Source organism: Bombus huntii, chromosome 11, assembly GCF_024542735.1.
Source record: "Bombus huntii isolate Logan2020A chromosome 11, iyBomHunt1.1, whole genome shotgun sequence".
Lineage (NCBI taxonomy): Eukaryota > Metazoa > Arthropoda > Insecta > Hymenoptera > Apidae > Bombus > Bombus huntii.
In genome coordinates, this window is record NC_066248.1 from 4,733,673 (window position 1) to 4,749,108 (window position 15,436).

The 15,436-nt window shown below is 25.7% G+C and overlaps 6 protein-coding genes across 13 annotated transcripts; 5 read left to right on the forward strand and 1 right to left on the reverse strand.

Annotated features, from left to right (window-relative positions):
- Nucleotides 1-220: 220 nt before the first annotated feature.
- Nucleotides 221-2,997, forward strand: LOC126871443 (tubulin gamma-2 chain). Its single transcript, XM_050630287.1, has 9 exons — nucleotides 221-672; nucleotides 970-1,172; nucleotides 1,286-1,432; nucleotides 1,497-1,633; nucleotides 1,723-1,917; nucleotides 2,005-2,116; nucleotides 2,218-2,349; nucleotides 2,415-2,597; nucleotides 2,737-2,997. Exons 1-9 carry the CDS (start codon nucleotides 624-626, stop codon nucleotides 2,938-2,940), a joined length of 1,362 nt encoding a protein of 453 aa, XP_050486244.1. The 5' UTR covers nucleotides 221-623; the 3' UTR covers nucleotides 2,941-2,997.
- Nucleotides 2,993-5,153, reverse strand: LOC126871454 (tRNA (adenine(58)-N(1))-methyltransferase catalytic subunit TRMT61A). The gene is made up of 4 exons (XM_050630321.1): nucleotides 4,266-5,153; nucleotides 3,828-4,100; nucleotides 3,534-3,703; nucleotides 2,993-3,313 (listed from the first exon to the last, which is right to left on the reverse strand). The coding sequence occupies exons 1-4, from the start codon at nucleotides 4,618-4,620 to the stop codon at nucleotides 3,152-3,154; spliced, it is 960 nt and encodes a 319-aa protein (XP_050486278.1). The 5' UTR covers nucleotides 4,621-5,153; the 3' UTR covers nucleotides 2,993-3,151.
- A 255-nt stretch (nucleotides 5,154-5,408) lies between these two features.
- On the forward strand, nucleotides 5,409-7,055 carry LOC126871464 (protein jagunal). Its single transcript, XM_050630349.1, has 4 exons — nucleotides 5,409-5,744; nucleotides 5,925-6,066; nucleotides 6,129-6,344; nucleotides 6,425-7,055. Exons 1-4 carry the CDS (start codon nucleotides 5,653-5,655, stop codon nucleotides 6,551-6,553), a joined length of 579 nt encoding a protein of 192 aa, XP_050486306.1. The 5' UTR covers nucleotides 5,409-5,652; the 3' UTR covers nucleotides 6,554-7,055.
- Nucleotides 7,056-7,519: 464 nt separating this feature from the next.
- On the forward strand, nucleotides 7,520-10,018 carry LOC126871457 (ATP synthase subunit gamma, mitochondrial). Of its 2 annotated transcripts, none has more exons than XM_050630325.1 (3): nucleotides 7,520-7,674; nucleotides 8,768-9,314; nucleotides 9,399-10,018. In XM_050630325.1, exons 2-3 carry the CDS (start codon nucleotides 8,785-8,787, stop codon nucleotides 9,763-9,765), a joined length of 897 nt encoding a protein of 298 aa, XP_050486282.1. In that variant the 5' UTR covers nucleotides 7,520-7,674; nucleotides 8,768-8,784; the 3' UTR covers nucleotides 9,766-10,018. The 2 variants fall into 2 exon arrangements, with proteins under 2 accessions (XP_050486282.1, XP_050486283.1); XM_050630326.1 differs by lacking the exon at nucleotides 7,520-7,674 and adding an exon at nucleotides 7,681-7,835.
- Nucleotides 10,019-10,371: 353 nt separating this feature from the next.
- Nucleotides 10,372-12,274, forward strand: LOC126871450 (DNA-directed RNA polymerases I and III subunit RPAC1). 2 transcript variants are annotated; one of them, XM_050630311.1, is made up of 7 exons: nucleotides 10,372-10,645; nucleotides 10,714-10,773; nucleotides 10,855-11,045; nucleotides 11,126-11,310; nucleotides 11,381-11,569; nucleotides 11,678-11,926; nucleotides 12,016-12,274. In XM_050630311.1, exons 1-7 carry the CDS (start codon nucleotides 10,577-10,579, stop codon nucleotides 12,129-12,131), a joined length of 1,059 nt encoding a protein of 352 aa, XP_050486268.1. In that variant the 5' UTR covers nucleotides 10,372-10,576; the 3' UTR covers nucleotides 12,132-12,274. The 2 variants fall into 2 exon arrangements, with proteins under 2 accessions (XP_050486268.1, XP_050486269.1); XM_050630312.1 differs by having other exon boundaries at nucleotides 10,378-10,630.
- Nucleotides 12,275-12,414: 140 nt separating this feature from the next.
- Nucleotides 12,415-14,842, forward strand: LOC126871459 (GILT-like protein 1). 6 transcript variants are annotated; one of them, XM_050630330.1, is made up of 4 exons: nucleotides 12,424-13,053; nucleotides 13,587-13,804; nucleotides 14,250-14,570; nucleotides 14,682-14,842. In XM_050630330.1, exons 1-4 carry the CDS (start codon nucleotides 12,939-12,941, stop codon nucleotides 14,769-14,771), a joined length of 744 nt encoding a protein of 247 aa, XP_050486287.1. In that variant the 5' UTR covers nucleotides 12,424-12,938; the 3' UTR covers nucleotides 14,772-14,842. The 6 variants fall into 6 exon arrangements, with proteins under 6 accessions (XP_050486285.1, XP_050486290.1, XP_050486291.1 ...); XM_050630331.1 differs by having other exon boundaries at nucleotides 12,432-13,053; nucleotides 13,587-13,765; XM_050630328.1 differs by having other exon boundaries at nucleotides 12,415-13,053; nucleotides 14,250-14,842.
- The last annotated feature ends 594 nt before the right edge of the window (nucleotides 14,843-15,436 follow it).

Below are 15,436 nucleotides of genomic sequence, written 5' to 3' on the forward strand. Positions count from 1 at the left end.
TAGTTTCTTCATCGTCCAATGTAAATGTAATTTTCAAAGTAACATTAACTTTCATGTAATTGTTTTGTTATATAACACATCATAAAATTTACAATTATCTTAATAACTTAAATAAAAATAATAATACAATTTTGATTAGTGTAATGTAAGATCTATTTATTGCGTCCAACCTCTTTAAATATAAAAACCATTATTTCTTTAAAATGTAAAACTATCCAAAATAATTAAAAAATGTTTTTCTGTCTGTATTGTTTCATTATAATATAAATTCATTCATGATGAAAATTTTCCTTGCATTTTTAAACTGATTGAAGTTTCAAACGGCGAAAAACATTGACATTTAACGCAGCACCATCTATAACTGAATACAACAGCAATAACATTCAGATTCGAATAATATTATTCTGTGTGCATAATTCTATTATCAGTAATCAAAAATATTTCGTAACTGTACGAATAACATAATCATATATATATATATTATTGTAATATTCGCAAAGAATAGTTATATTTGTAATATGTGAAGTATCAATCAAATTGAAGGTTCATCGCGCGTAAAATCAAAGTGAAGTAATTATAATAAAGAATTGAATTCTCAATAAGAATTAAATAAGAAATTCAAGATGCCTTGTGAAATGATAACTTTACAACTTGGCCAATGCGGTAATCAAAGTAAGTAACCATGCAATTTACATCTTTGTTAAAATGTTGTTCTCTGTTTTTCTTCTTATTAATTTGCAAATGTAACCAAATAACTTACTTTTAATTACGTATAATTTATTATTTCATTAATATTTTATTAAAATAATCTTTGTTTATCTTTAGTTTTCTACTAGAAATATAAAGATTGTAAAATTTATGTACCACGAAAGTAGGAAACTAAATTTCTGTTTTGAAGATATATTCATAAGATGTATTATGATACTACATTAGCAAAAAAATAAATAATAAAAGAATTTCAATTTTTAGTTGGATTTGAGTTTTGGAAAAAATTATGCGCTGAACATGGTATTAGTCCAGAAGGTATTTTAAAAGATTATGCAACAGAAGGTACAGACAGAAAAGATGTATTTTTTTATCAATCAGATGATGAACATTATATACCAAGAGCAGTATTATTAGATTTGGAACCCAGAGTAATTCATACAATTATGAATTCTCCCTACTCAAAGGTATTCATTACTATATTTTGTATAAATATTATAAGTATGTTTAACTTCATGAATTTATATGAATATATTCTTTATTAAAATACATTGTTATTATAAATATTATTTTCCACAAGTTATATAATCCAGAGAATATTTATTTATCAAAACATGGAGGTGGTGCTGGTAATAATTGGGCATCTGGTTATCATCAAGGAGAGAAACTTCAAGAAGAAATATTTGATATTTTAGACAGAGAAGCAGATGGAAGTGATAGTTTAGAGGTATGTGTAGTTATGTTATTTGAATTTCTATCATTAATATTGTAATCATTATGTTAATTTACAGGGATTTGTTTTGTGTCATTCTATCGCAGGTGGTACTGGTTCAGGTATGGGTTCATTCATGCTTGAATCCCTCGCAGATAGGTTTCCAAAAAAATTACTTGAAACATATAGCGTTTTCCCAAACCAAGATGAGATAAGGTATATATTATGCAATAAAACTATATTATAATAATTAAAACAATAGTACGTTTTTAATATAAATAAATTAAAAAGAAAATTCTTTTCAGCGATGTAGTTGTACAGCCATACAATTCCTTATTAACTTTAAAAAGGTTAACACAATGTGCTGATTGTGTTGTTGTTCTCGACAACACAGCACTTAATAGAATAGCATCAGATAGACTTCATATCCAAAATCCTAGTTTTACACAAATTAATAAACTTGTTTCTACAATAATGTCTGTTAGCACCACCACACTTCGGTAATATACCATTTATATGTATTTTGCTTAAAAAATTAATGTAAAAGATTATAAAGATTTATTTATCTAATTCACATGTAATACTAGGTATCCTTCTTATATGAACAATGACTTAGTTGGTTTAATTGCTCCATTAATTCCAACACCACGATTACATTTCCTCATGACTGGTTATACTCCTCTTACTACAGATCAAGAAGTAAGTATTCATTTAATGAAATATATAGAGCAACTTTGTTTCTTATTCCAAATTTAAAATTTTTTTAAAAATATACATATTTAATAAAATATAATTCACAGGGAGCATCTGTAAGAAAAACTTCTGTATTAGATGTAATGAGACGTTTGCTTCAGCCGAAAAATATGATGGTTTCTACAGCATTAGATAGAAATGCATCTCACTGTTATATATCTATCTTAAACATCATTCAAGTACGTTTTATTAGAAATATTAAGGGTAAAAATAAAAATAAAATCTTATAAATACAATGTTTTAGGGTGAAGTAGATCCAACCCAAGTTCATAAATCTTTACAAAGGATCAGAGAAAGAAAACTTGCGCAATTTATACCTTGGGGTCCTGCTAGTATACAAGTAGCCCTTTCAAGAAAATCACCATATATTCAAAGTACACATAGAGTATCTGGCTTAATGTTAGCCAATCATACTAACATATCATCAGTAAGTTGCAAAAATATCTTTATATTAAACGGTACTAAATTATTTTAATTATTAAATTTAGTGCTTTCAAAATTATTTGATAATTATGTTTACAAACAATTAAAAGCCTTGTTAAATCTGTAATACATATGTATTTCAGTTATTTGACCGTGCCTTACAACAGTATGATAAATTACGAAAGCGAGAAGCATTTTTAGAACAATTTCGTAAGGAAAAAATGTTCGAAGATAATTTGGACGAATTGGATAATTCTAGAGAAGTCGTTGAATATTTGGTAAAGGAATACCAGGCAGCCACCCGAGTGGATTATTTATCATGGAACCCCAGCAAAGTAGAAACATAAAATATTCAATAATTTTAATAAGATTATCGTGCATATAAAGAAAAACTTGAGATCTGATTATCACTTGTTATTTTATGCTTTACTTTATTATCACAGATGCTATTTTGAGCAGTATTAAAGTTGTTCTACGAAAATTAAGTTTCAATACTATACATATAGTAAATAGCAATTTTATGATATTTTAGTACAATTACAAATATTCTCAATTTTTTTATTTTAAATCCATTTCTATCTTTCGTACACAAAATGGAGGTAATGTAGCAATTGTAATGAATCCTGTATGACCAGGTAAAGAACGAGCATGCATTGCAGTAAGCAACTTTCTCTCTTCTTTTTCATATTCACTTTGTTGTGCCATATCTTCGTGTATATCCTAAAACATAGTTACCAAAAAAGGTCATATTAATATTTTCAAAACTGATATTTAATATCATCCTAAGTGTAAAACATAAACTAAGCTCGTGCCATTTGAGTTATGATATTTATACACATATCTTTTTATAAGAATTTAACGAAAAATAATACTTAATAAAAAGAATCTTTCATTTTACGACACATATATTAATTCTATATATTGCATCTATTATATATACCTCATATTGCAGGTATTCTAAATTCAGTATAGGAAGGTTTCTATATTGTACATGTACTTCTCTTTGTAAACATTCGTAGGTATTCAACTCAATGAATCCTTTTGATACTAATTTTGCACAAGTACGTTGAACCTGCTCAATACAAGGAGAAAAAGAACATAGTTTTCCACCTAAACATAAAATAATCAAAAAATCATTTCTTTGTCCTACTGTGTTAATTATTATTAATTTGTTTATGTAAGTTCGTAGTAACTGAAAAACTAAAATAAAATTTTTCGCTAAAACAATTTGTACCTGATTTCTTTAAAGTAACCACTGCATGATCTATTGCTAACCATGGATGTGGCAGGTCTAAAAAAATTGCATCTGCTTTTGTTTCTAATTCTTTTCCAAAACCTTCCATACAAACATCTTTATGATTTGAAGTTACAAATTTACTAAGACCATGTCTTTCAAACTCTGCTTGAGCAATATTTACACGCTGCTCGTGAAAATCAAATGTATAAAGATGACCGTGAGGGCGAATTGCACGAATAAGAGCATGGGAAAGAGATCCGCTTCCAGTACCTAAAACAATAAGATAGTAAAACTAAGAATGTGATAATTATATGAACTAAATGTAACTTCAAAATGCATTAATAAGTAAAATTCCAATATAAAATATATTGATAAGTTAGTACTTTTAGAATTAAATCAAACAAGTATTTAGGAAATAGTTAATAGTTGATGAACCTGTTTCAATAACTATGTTTCCTGGTACTAAATCCAACAAGTGTATGATCAAACTTATGTCAGGGCTATATATAATTTGTGTCCTATGAGGTACTGTCAATGTCCAAAGTTCTGATGTTGGTTGTAAAACATATGCCCATCCTTTCGAAAGTCTTTTCATGGTTCCATATTTGTGTCCCACAAGAGAAAATACTCTAAGTGCACCATATTTTGTTTGAAAAACATTGTCAACCATTTCACCATTTTTATTGGGAATTTTTGCCTTTATTTCTAAAGAATGCATATTATTATGTCCTAAGTATAAAATGACTACATCTCCTTCTTCAATGAATTCTTTTACTTCATTAAAACTCATTTTAATAAAAACAAATTGGATTTATTCGTTAAATAATATTATAGTAATATTCCTCTATTTTATATCATAACATTATTAATTTTACATCATAATTATTATCAATTTGTATAAATAACACTTTTTCTTTATACGTTTTGTAACATTGTTATTATCATATCACTTTATATCATTCATAATATTTTATAATATTTTGAATGTTAAATTCAATGTTCCATATTTAAGGTTATGTTTCGTAATACACGTGTTCAATATTTAAATCTCACACCTTTTAAATTACAGTCATGTTTCAAACTGTTATACATACATATATATTATATAGATTAATTGAAATAGAACTTGTATGTTATATGTACGCATTCTATCATTTTTTTGTCTACTATCTATGACAATGAATTCACTTCATTATGTATAAATAAAATTAAAAATGAAACTCTAAAAAAATGTCTTGCCTATCTTCATATAATATATAAAACATATAATTTCCTTCGCTAATATAAAACATAATAGAAAGTAATTGCGTGGTACGTAATATAATTTTGTGTATTATCTAGAAACAAAACTGTATTATTTATTTCAAAAAATTTTTTTTAAATGTAATAAATTCTAATTATATCATATAATATAATGCGAAACTAATGTTCATGATGATAATCTTCATTTTACATTATTTATCTATATCTACTAAATAGTTACAAGATTTTGATTTATCGACTTACAAAATGATACAAATAATAAATTATAATAATTAAAAATATCTATTTGTGAAAAAAATATAAAAAAGAAAATCAGTAAAAATGATGTTCAGTTTCATAAAATGAAAACGTGACTTAATAAAAGCGACACATTTGCACAGATCCGTGACCCATGAGGCCACTAACAGAGCTTCGAAAAAGTTTAAAAATAGTAAAATAGTTGGTAATGAAGTGCCGAATGGTTTATCTTGAATTGCAGCTCGAAAATTGTTTATACGTAAATTTCTGTTGTTAAAACAGAAACTGATTTCTTATATCTTAGTCACCATAATTTCGAAATATGGCTTCAAAAGTAACACTGTCCCAGGCTCTGGGTACAGATGGAAGTGATTTTAATCATAGACAAAAGATTGCTGGTCATTATCAAATCAGGTAATTAAGACATAACAAAAACGACATGTATATCAGCTACTTTTCTCTTTCTTTCATTAAAAATATTTTGATATTCTACACGTATAATATTTCTAAAATTGAATAAAATAATAATTAAAAATAAATCATTCCTCAACTGTTATTTATTTATTATTAGAATTAAACGTGCATTCCTTTTAGCGCAACAAATAAATCAAGACTGAAATATTGCATATTTTTTCATTATCTTCTTTTCTTCGTTATGCTTGCCAAGCTATCAGCCGATATTTTAGACCATTTGGATATATTTATTTTGGAGATTGAAGAACTACAAGTACCTCAGGTATATGATCTTTAATATAAAACATTAATCTATTAAATTATAATATCTCCCTTTTCTTATAGCCTTTATGGTGGGAATATATTTGGTGCACAAGTTTGATGTTAAGTTTTCTTGCATTGTCTGCTATTAAAAGAAACAGAATTAAAACATTAAAACAGTACATGATAGGTATCATCCTATTAGGATATGGTCCATTACTTTATGGAGTTGTATATTATTTCAAGGATGTTTGGAAATATTTAACTGTTGGTAAAACAAATGAAATTCACTTTTGGCAGGTATTAATAAGTCATATATTATCTATTATTGGAAATTTTCATATAAAATATTTGTTAAATCTATAAAAATTAATTTCTAGGATCTACCATATGGATTATTATGGTATGCATTTATTCTTTTAGCATCTCAAGTTCATTCTTTTTCTTTGTTCTTTTCCTGGAATCTTATAGTAGCTTGGAAAACACGGGGAAATAAAAAAGCTGACTAATTTAATAATAAAATTCATTGAAATCTGGCATATCTGTGAACACTATTGGTAATATAATAATATATTAGGCTGTCCCAAAAGTTTCTTTCATTTTATAAGAAAATAATAAATGCACAACATTTTTTGTTTTATATTATTTTGTTCTATTATTATAAAATTCAATAAAATAATATAAAACAAAAAATGTTGTGCATCAATTATTTCCTTATAAAACAAAAGAAACTTTTGGAACAAACTCATATACTGTTAATAAAAATTAAAACTGTGAAAATATTGCTAATATGTAAATATGTATATATACATGTGTTCATGTACATTATATCATGTGTATTTTACGTATCTTAAATCATATATTTTGAAACATTTCATTTTGTTTTCTTATAAGCAATTTTAATAATGAATTGATATTAAAAAAGAGATAAAAGTCACAATTTCTATATTAAATACACAATTCATTATGTAATAAGAGTAAAATAAAATTTCAAATAAATTATTAACCTTTTTTGTATTGTTTGCTACAACAAATACCTGAACTACCCAATACAAAAACTTACATAAAAACTAATAGTAACATAATTAGTCATGTACATTATGTTAATGTTAACTAAATCCATGCATAATGCATTTATATTTATACGTGTACATTACGTTGTTAGGAATAATGGCGAGAATTATCGATCAAATGTATAATTGATTACTGGATCCTGGAAAGGAAGATACCTAGATCTAGTAAGAGGGTCCTGAAAAAAGGGAATTTTCACATATCATATATCTATATCTCGTACAATTAGTCGATTAAGTTAGTTAAAATTGTAAATAGTCGACTTTATGTCCTAGCAGTTACTTTAAATTTTGGCAGTCTAATGAGCAGAGAAGTTAGGATACCATTGGTGCTAACCTATACAAATGAAATCCTGAAATAACCACTGAATCCATAAATACCCTAGGTCGTAAGACATCTTTACACACAGGGGGCCTATTGATCGTCCGTAATAGAAGTTACATGCATATATGGATATTACACTTGTTCGTGATTCGTGAGGGACTTCATGCTCTATGATAATTCCCATTCCGTTTGACACAGTTTTCTCATTTCTTATCGCATTATTCTAAGTCGTGCGGTGAGTTTCAATTATTATAATAGATAAAAATTAAAGTAGTTATTTTAATAAATTGATTTATAAAAAAAATAAATAAAAAGCAACAAATATATGCATTGAAATAAATTAATTCTGAACACAAATGGTATCCATTGTGATTATATAAATCAGATAATATTGTAGTTAAGTATAAAATAATTCACATTTATTGATATATTATTGCTATTACTGTGATATCATTATATTGTGTCATATATTATTCGCTTTCTACATTCTCCCTTTTTTTTAAACTTTTATCTATGTTAAATTTCATTTTCATTATGAAGTCTATCTTTAAATCAGTCAGACAGATGAATGTTTTCTATGGAACAATATAGTAATTATTATCTTTCAGTATGACAAATTACAATAAATGAATTAATATTGGTAATAGATATAATGTTAACATTGCAATATTAATATGTATTAAGAATATAAACTACGAATGTATTTTACTATCTTGTTTATTAAGTTTATGATCTTATTAATGTATGTCTTATGTAATTTATTGTTTTATTTTCCAAAACTTAAATAACGGTGTTGGTAAGTTTAATGTATTTTCACACAAGAGTTTTGCAGTAATGTTCTTTGTGTTCCTTTAAAATGTTATGTTTTTCAATTTCTATGTAGTATATCACTAGTTTTGATTATATTTAATTAGTCTAAGTTGAAATTATAAATTAGTATTAATTTTACTAATATATTAAAAAATTTTGTATATGTATGATTAGTAGCCTACATTAAAAATTGCAATATTTGTTTTAAGTATTATAATTTATTTTACTTCTGTTATATTTTACCAATAAAGTATTAAGTAATCTGAAAATAAAATTTGAGATCTACATTAAAGTATATTATATGAAGGTAATGTAAGAAAGTAATTTTCCTAATTCTAATAAATAATTCTTTCATTTGGAGAAAAACGGATATTAAGTTTAATTATTTTGACTATTTGATATTGTAAGATTTGTTTGTAAACCCTAAGTTAATAAATACATTGATGTATATATTATGAGATTACAATAAAAATGTGTGTATATATATATATATATATATGTTTTATTTAACTTCACAGGGACATTCAACTTCAAAATGTTTTCTAATCATATGACAACAATTGTGCGGCTTGCTGCTCAACAGCAGCAGCAGCAACAAAAACGTGGTATGGCAACTCTTAAAGCAATTTCTATAAGATTGAAATCTGTAAAGAATATTCAAAAAATTACTCAGTCAATGAAGATGGTGTCAGCTGCTAAATATAATAGAGCGGAAAGAGACTTAAAACAAGCTAGACCTCTTGGGATTGGTACAAAAGCATTTTATGAACAAGCTGAAATTCAAGCACCACCAGATGACGAGAAAAAGCTTGTAGTAGCAATAACAAGTGATCGAGGATTGTGTGGTGCTGTACACACTGGAGTTTCTCGTAACATTAGGGATGTCCTTTTAGCTGATCCCAAAGAACGTGAAAATACGAAGATTATATGTGTTGGTGAAAAATCTCGAGCGATTTTATCACGTTTGTTTGCTAACAATATATTGTTTGTTGCATCTGAAGTTGGTCGTAAACCACCCACATTTAATGATGCTGCCAAAGTAGCAATTGAAATTATGAATAGCGGGTATGCTAATAATTATATATTATTTTCAAATGTATAAAATTGTTTCATGTTAACATATGTGAATCAATATATTGATGTCTACAGGTACAGTTTTGGTTCTGGCCGCATTGTGTACAATCGATTCAAGTCTGTGGTATCATATGCTGTTGATCAGTTACCCCTTTTTGACAAAAATGCAGTAGTTAATGCACCAAAATTGTCAGTTTATGACTCTCTGGATGAAAGTGTAATTCAGAGCTATTTGGAATTTTCTCTAGCTTCTCTATTATTTTATTCTATGAAAGAAGGTGCCTGTAGTGAACAGTCAAGTCGTATGACTGCTATGGATAATGCTAGCAAAAATGCAGGGGAGATGATAGATAAATTAACTCTGACATTCAATCGTACTCGGCAAGCTGTAATTACTAGAGAATTAATTGAAATCATTTCTGGTGCTGCTGCTTTGGATTAAAGAAATATATAATGTGCATTAAAAAGGGAAAACATCATAGTGTTGGGAAGTAGGTCACAAACGTATTGTCAATTGACATTTGAATGTGTCGTTTTCTGAAAAGCAAATTTCAATCTCTCGAAATTGCTAAAAATGATCATTTAAAAATATAATGTTTATAACCCAACATGAAAATAAACTGTTAAAAACTGTTCGCTGAAATACTTTATTTGTTACAATTAAAACTGCCAAATAAACTAGATGATTTTATTAATTTTTGTATTTATTAACGCAATAAATTATGTCTTATCTATAAATAAATTATATCTATGCTAATAATACATATTAGAATTATTAGATATTTATGTATGTAATAGTATGCAATTTATTATCATTATTGCTATTTATTGTTAAGTCATTTCTTTGTATATTCTATAAAAAATTTACTTTAATAATTTAAGTATATGAAATTTTTTTTGCATTTTATAGGCTGTGATCAAAAAAGAATTACCTATAATATCTATAAACTTTTAATTTAAATATAAAATTAAAATAAAAAAATAAAGAAAAATTTCGTTGAAAATCCATTATACCATCAATTTTTGTACTGATAACTAAGTAAAATATTATTTATATTAATATTTCTGAAGTAGTTGTGTGATTCGTTTTATTAATTCATAAATTATACTAAAAATATTTCCTAAATTTAAGCGAAACATAATGTATTAAGGAACACCAGTTTTATATTTTATAATTTGAGGAACACCAGAGTTATTCCACGTTTTCCTGCTATCTGTAAATGTAACCTCAATGTCATAACAAATATTAAATAATGGAAGGAAGTCGAAAATCTCGTGTTATTCTTGAAGAACATGGTATACCTAATGTGAGGCTCTACAATGTACATATGTATATATATATTTGTGATAATTCAAATTAGCAATTATTAATAATAATTTTATCTTTTAGGCTTCTGAATATACTAATTATCAACCACAACAAGATTGGAACTTGCATAATTTTAAAAAAGTATTTTTTATCCTGAATAAAAAATATATTATTTCTAATATTTATAAAATTATTACATACTATACTGATTTATATTTTTAGGAATTCAAAATACAAGTGATAAGAGAGTCTGAAGATGAACGAGAGTTAGAGTTTGATTTAATAGGTTATCCTGTTGGATTTGCTAACGCATTTCGTAGAGTCCTTTTAAGTGAAGTACCAACCATGGCTATAGAAAAGGTTTACATTGTAAATAACACAAGTTTAATTCAAGATGAAGTTTTAGCTCACAGGTAGTTATTTATATTTAAAATGTATATTATTTTTTCATTCAAAAACAATAAATTTATATATATGTATGTTCATATTAAAGATTAGGTTTAGTACCACTTCAAGCTGATCCAAGATTATTTGAGTATCCTTCATCCACTATTAAAGATGAAGATGAAGTTAGTGATCAAGATACTCTAAGATATGAACTTAAAGTATCATGTACTTGGAATCCCCAAGCACCTAAAGATTCTCGAAGAACAAATGATATGTATAGAAATAGCAATGGTACATAAATATTTAATATAGTTAAAAAAAAGTTATACAAATGTAAGAAGAAAAATAATTTTGTTTTTAGTGTATAGTAAAGATATTAAATGGGTTCCCATTGGTCGTCAAGCAGAACTTTATCCTCGAGGAGCAGAGCAATTAGGTGTTCTAGAAGATGATATTTTAATATGTAAAATGCGCCCTGGTCAAGAAATTCATGTTTTTATGCATGCAGTGAAAGGAATTGGGAAAGACCATGCTAAATTTTCTCCTGTAGGTAGGTTGAATATTAGCATTTAAATCATTAAATTTTATAATATTAATATAACTGAATTTATTTTAATAAGTTTTACTTGTAATACTTTCGAAATTATTTTTTATTTAGCTACTGCATCATATAGACTATTACCAGATATACAACTAGTAAAACCTGTCAGAGGAGAAATGGCGGATCGTTTGAAAAGTTGCTTTAGTATTGGTGTTATAGAAGTAATTGAAACTAAACCAGGTGATCCAGAATCACGCGAAGCAAAGGTTAAAAATCCTCGCTATGATAGCTGTTCTAGAAATGTGTTTCAACATGAAGACCTCAAAGGATATGTACGGTTAAGTAGAGTACGAAATCATATTATTTGTAAGTTTAAATACTTTATTTAAAAAATTTGTCATTTAAAGATTATGCACATGTTGATATATTAATTATGTATATCTTTCTTCCTATAGTTACCATTGAATCAGTGGGAACATTACCACCATCTGTATTATTTGTAGAAGCAACTAAGATACTTAAGGGAAAGTGTAAAATGTTCTTGGAAGAACTGGAAAACATTGAAAAATAGCTAGAAGTATTAAGATGTTAGTAATGACAATCAAAAATATTTTAACTTTTTGACTTTACTTAATTCATTAAAATTTACTTTTATAAAAAATGTAATGTACAATATATTTAATAAAAAATATAAAAAAAATATTGTAAATACTATATGTAAGATCTATGAATATCTTGATATTATTATACAAATTAGTTCCAATTATTGATTTTCTTCAATTTTTATGATTATAAAAATTGTATATATATAAACATATATTTGTGATAGTTTTGATTTTAAAAGCATCATATGTTGAATTCAAATTATGCAGGCATGATAATTTTCTCCAATGATTCATTGATATTTGAGGTTATTTGTTGACTCTGGTTTACCACTGTTAATAATACATATATATATATATATATAATTTGTGAATAGAACATATTATTTCAAAAGTTATAAATAATCAAAATTTAATTTTCTATTTATGGGAATTAATTTACTAATAATAAATGTAAAAGTAAAGAATCATGTATACGTATGTATATATATCCATTATTTAGTGGACTTATAAAAAGAATTGAAAATAATCTTAAGAATGTGATTAGTAAGTTATATATTGATCGAATTTTATCTTATCTATATTAAGTGTGTCGTTTTATATTATGATAAAATGAAACTCGGTTGGAATGTAGGCAGTACGGAATATTGTTAATTCACTTCCATGTTTATTGCGATGTGACAGCACAGATTTCTTGTCTGGTTTAAAATTGTTATATCACGAGTAAGATTTATTCTGTACCATCGTTCTAGTTTCTACCTTTAAAATTGCGGATAATGGGACTAGGAATTTTTCGATGGAAGATATTATTGATTGCTATATCTGTTTTACTTCTTTGGCAATCCTCGAAAGTATGGTTGAATCTAACTCAAGAGAAATATGGCATAGAAGGTAAAAATCCATATATCTACGAGCAAATGTCATGCGAAATGGAATAATTTAATATTTCAAGATTATATTTGTTTCTGATTTGTATATTAGAATTATTCGTTATTTCTTTAATACTTTTATTTAAAATTAACTGATTTAATAACTTTTCCAATTATAAGAATATTGTATAAAAATGCATTTTTTTTACATTAAATAGATAGATAGATAATATCTTTATTGCTTTTCTTATGGATTCTGCTTTTTTGGTTTGTTTTGATGACAATCCCTATCTTCTACTCATTATTATATTACATATCGCATATTTACATTAAATAAGTAAAAAATATAAATGTGCAAAAATTTGTAGTAAGCCCAAAATCAGAAATTTTATTAAAATTTGTATTTTTGTTTTCTAAATGTAGAAATTATCTGTTATATCAACACAAAATATTAGATAAAATTTTTATTTTTGTGTCAATGGCTTAAATAAAAATTTTAATTTACTATTATGTAACTTTCTCGATTTTCTTGGGTATCTGCTAAGTTTTCTATAGCACAGCTTCAGGACAACCAGCTAACAAATGACGAGAGTAAGCAAAAGGTTCACATAACTGTGTATTACGAAGCACTATGTCCAGATTCACGCAACTTTTTCATAAAACAATTATTGCCAATGTACCACAAAATTCCAAATAATGTACAGTTGGAATTTATACCATATGGGAAAGCTACGGTAGGATACTTTATAAAGAGAAAAAATGATTTAAAAACAGTATGTTTCCTCAATACGTTCACAATGTAACATATTAATTTTGATTTTCATGTATGTGTTTATTATTCTACAGATATTAATACAGTAGAGATAATATACATAGTAAAATATTTTTATCCTGTTATACTGTACAATCCCTTTTTTAAATACGTATCAACGTTACTTTTTACATTATAACGTATGTATAATAAGATATGTTTCCATAAAGAACAACATGAAACAATATAAAATTAAAACAATGACTAATTATTGGTAAACTAAAGTATTATCTTATTTTTGACTTTAGTAACAATCAACATTAGATTACTAGAAAATATCTTACTTATCTTAATATTTAATATTTAATTATTTTTTGGTTGGAAATATTTGATTAATCTAGAGATAAATGAAAATAAGTATGAACTTTTAAAGTCTAAGCTTATTTGAGTTTACAAAATTCTTACAGACTGTGAAAACAGAAAATGGGTATGAATTTATGTGCCAACATGGACCCATTGAATGTGGAGCAAATATCATTCATGCATGTTCCATAGATATCCTGAAGAATACCTCCATTCAGTTAGAGTATCTATCTTGTATGATTAAAAATAACATAGTGCCAGTAAATATCATGGAAATTTGTGCAAAAAAAATGAACATAGATTATAATCCTATCTTTAAGTGCTTTATTGGAGATAAGGGCAAAGAACTTTTGGCTAAATATGGGGAATTAACAAATGCTTTAACACCACAAATTTCCTTCATACCAACTGTTGTATTAAATGAGGTAAGTTTTTTAAGTCAAGAAATTTTAAAACACAAAATAATATATTCAGATCAATGTAAATTATTAAAAATTTTTGTTCCTATATATATTATAATAAATATGGATTTACAGAATTCTGAGAATCAGGCAAGGATATTAAAAAATTTACTACATGAAGTGTGCCTACAATTTAAAATTATGCCAGAAGGTTGTATATTATAAAGATACATCAAGTATTTATAAAACATACTTCCCTGATAGATTTGCATGAAATACAATATTTTTTACATAAATTTTTATGTATCTAATGAATGTTAAGATCTAAACGAAAAATGCCTTCCAATTTTTTATTAAGAATAAGAAATGAAATTAAAAATGTAAAAATTCAATTAAGTGAATCAAAGAAGGGCATATATTAGGTATAAGTACATATATAATACTTTGTAGAACTATTTAAAAAAATTTTTTAATTTTATTTATTTTAAGATATTGAAATTTCCGTATTGTTACTATCTGGTATGTAACATATAGTAGCATTATTGTTTGAAAATTCCAAATTAAAAGATCTAGGTCATTAGTCCCTAAATTACACTTATTTTATGACTGATAGTAAACTAAAATATTTATGTTGTATTATTTCTATTAATGATATATATATATATATATATATATATATATATATATATATATATATATATATATATATTTCAAATTTGTTCATGATGTTCAATATTATTTTAACTTAAAATTGTTTGTCATTATATAAAATGTTAATATTAGTAATACTTGATTGCTCGGTTATAATGCATTTTACGTTTGGATTTATAAATAAATTGAATAAATTAAGATTTACATATAATAGAGTGGTGATATACTTAAAAAAATCT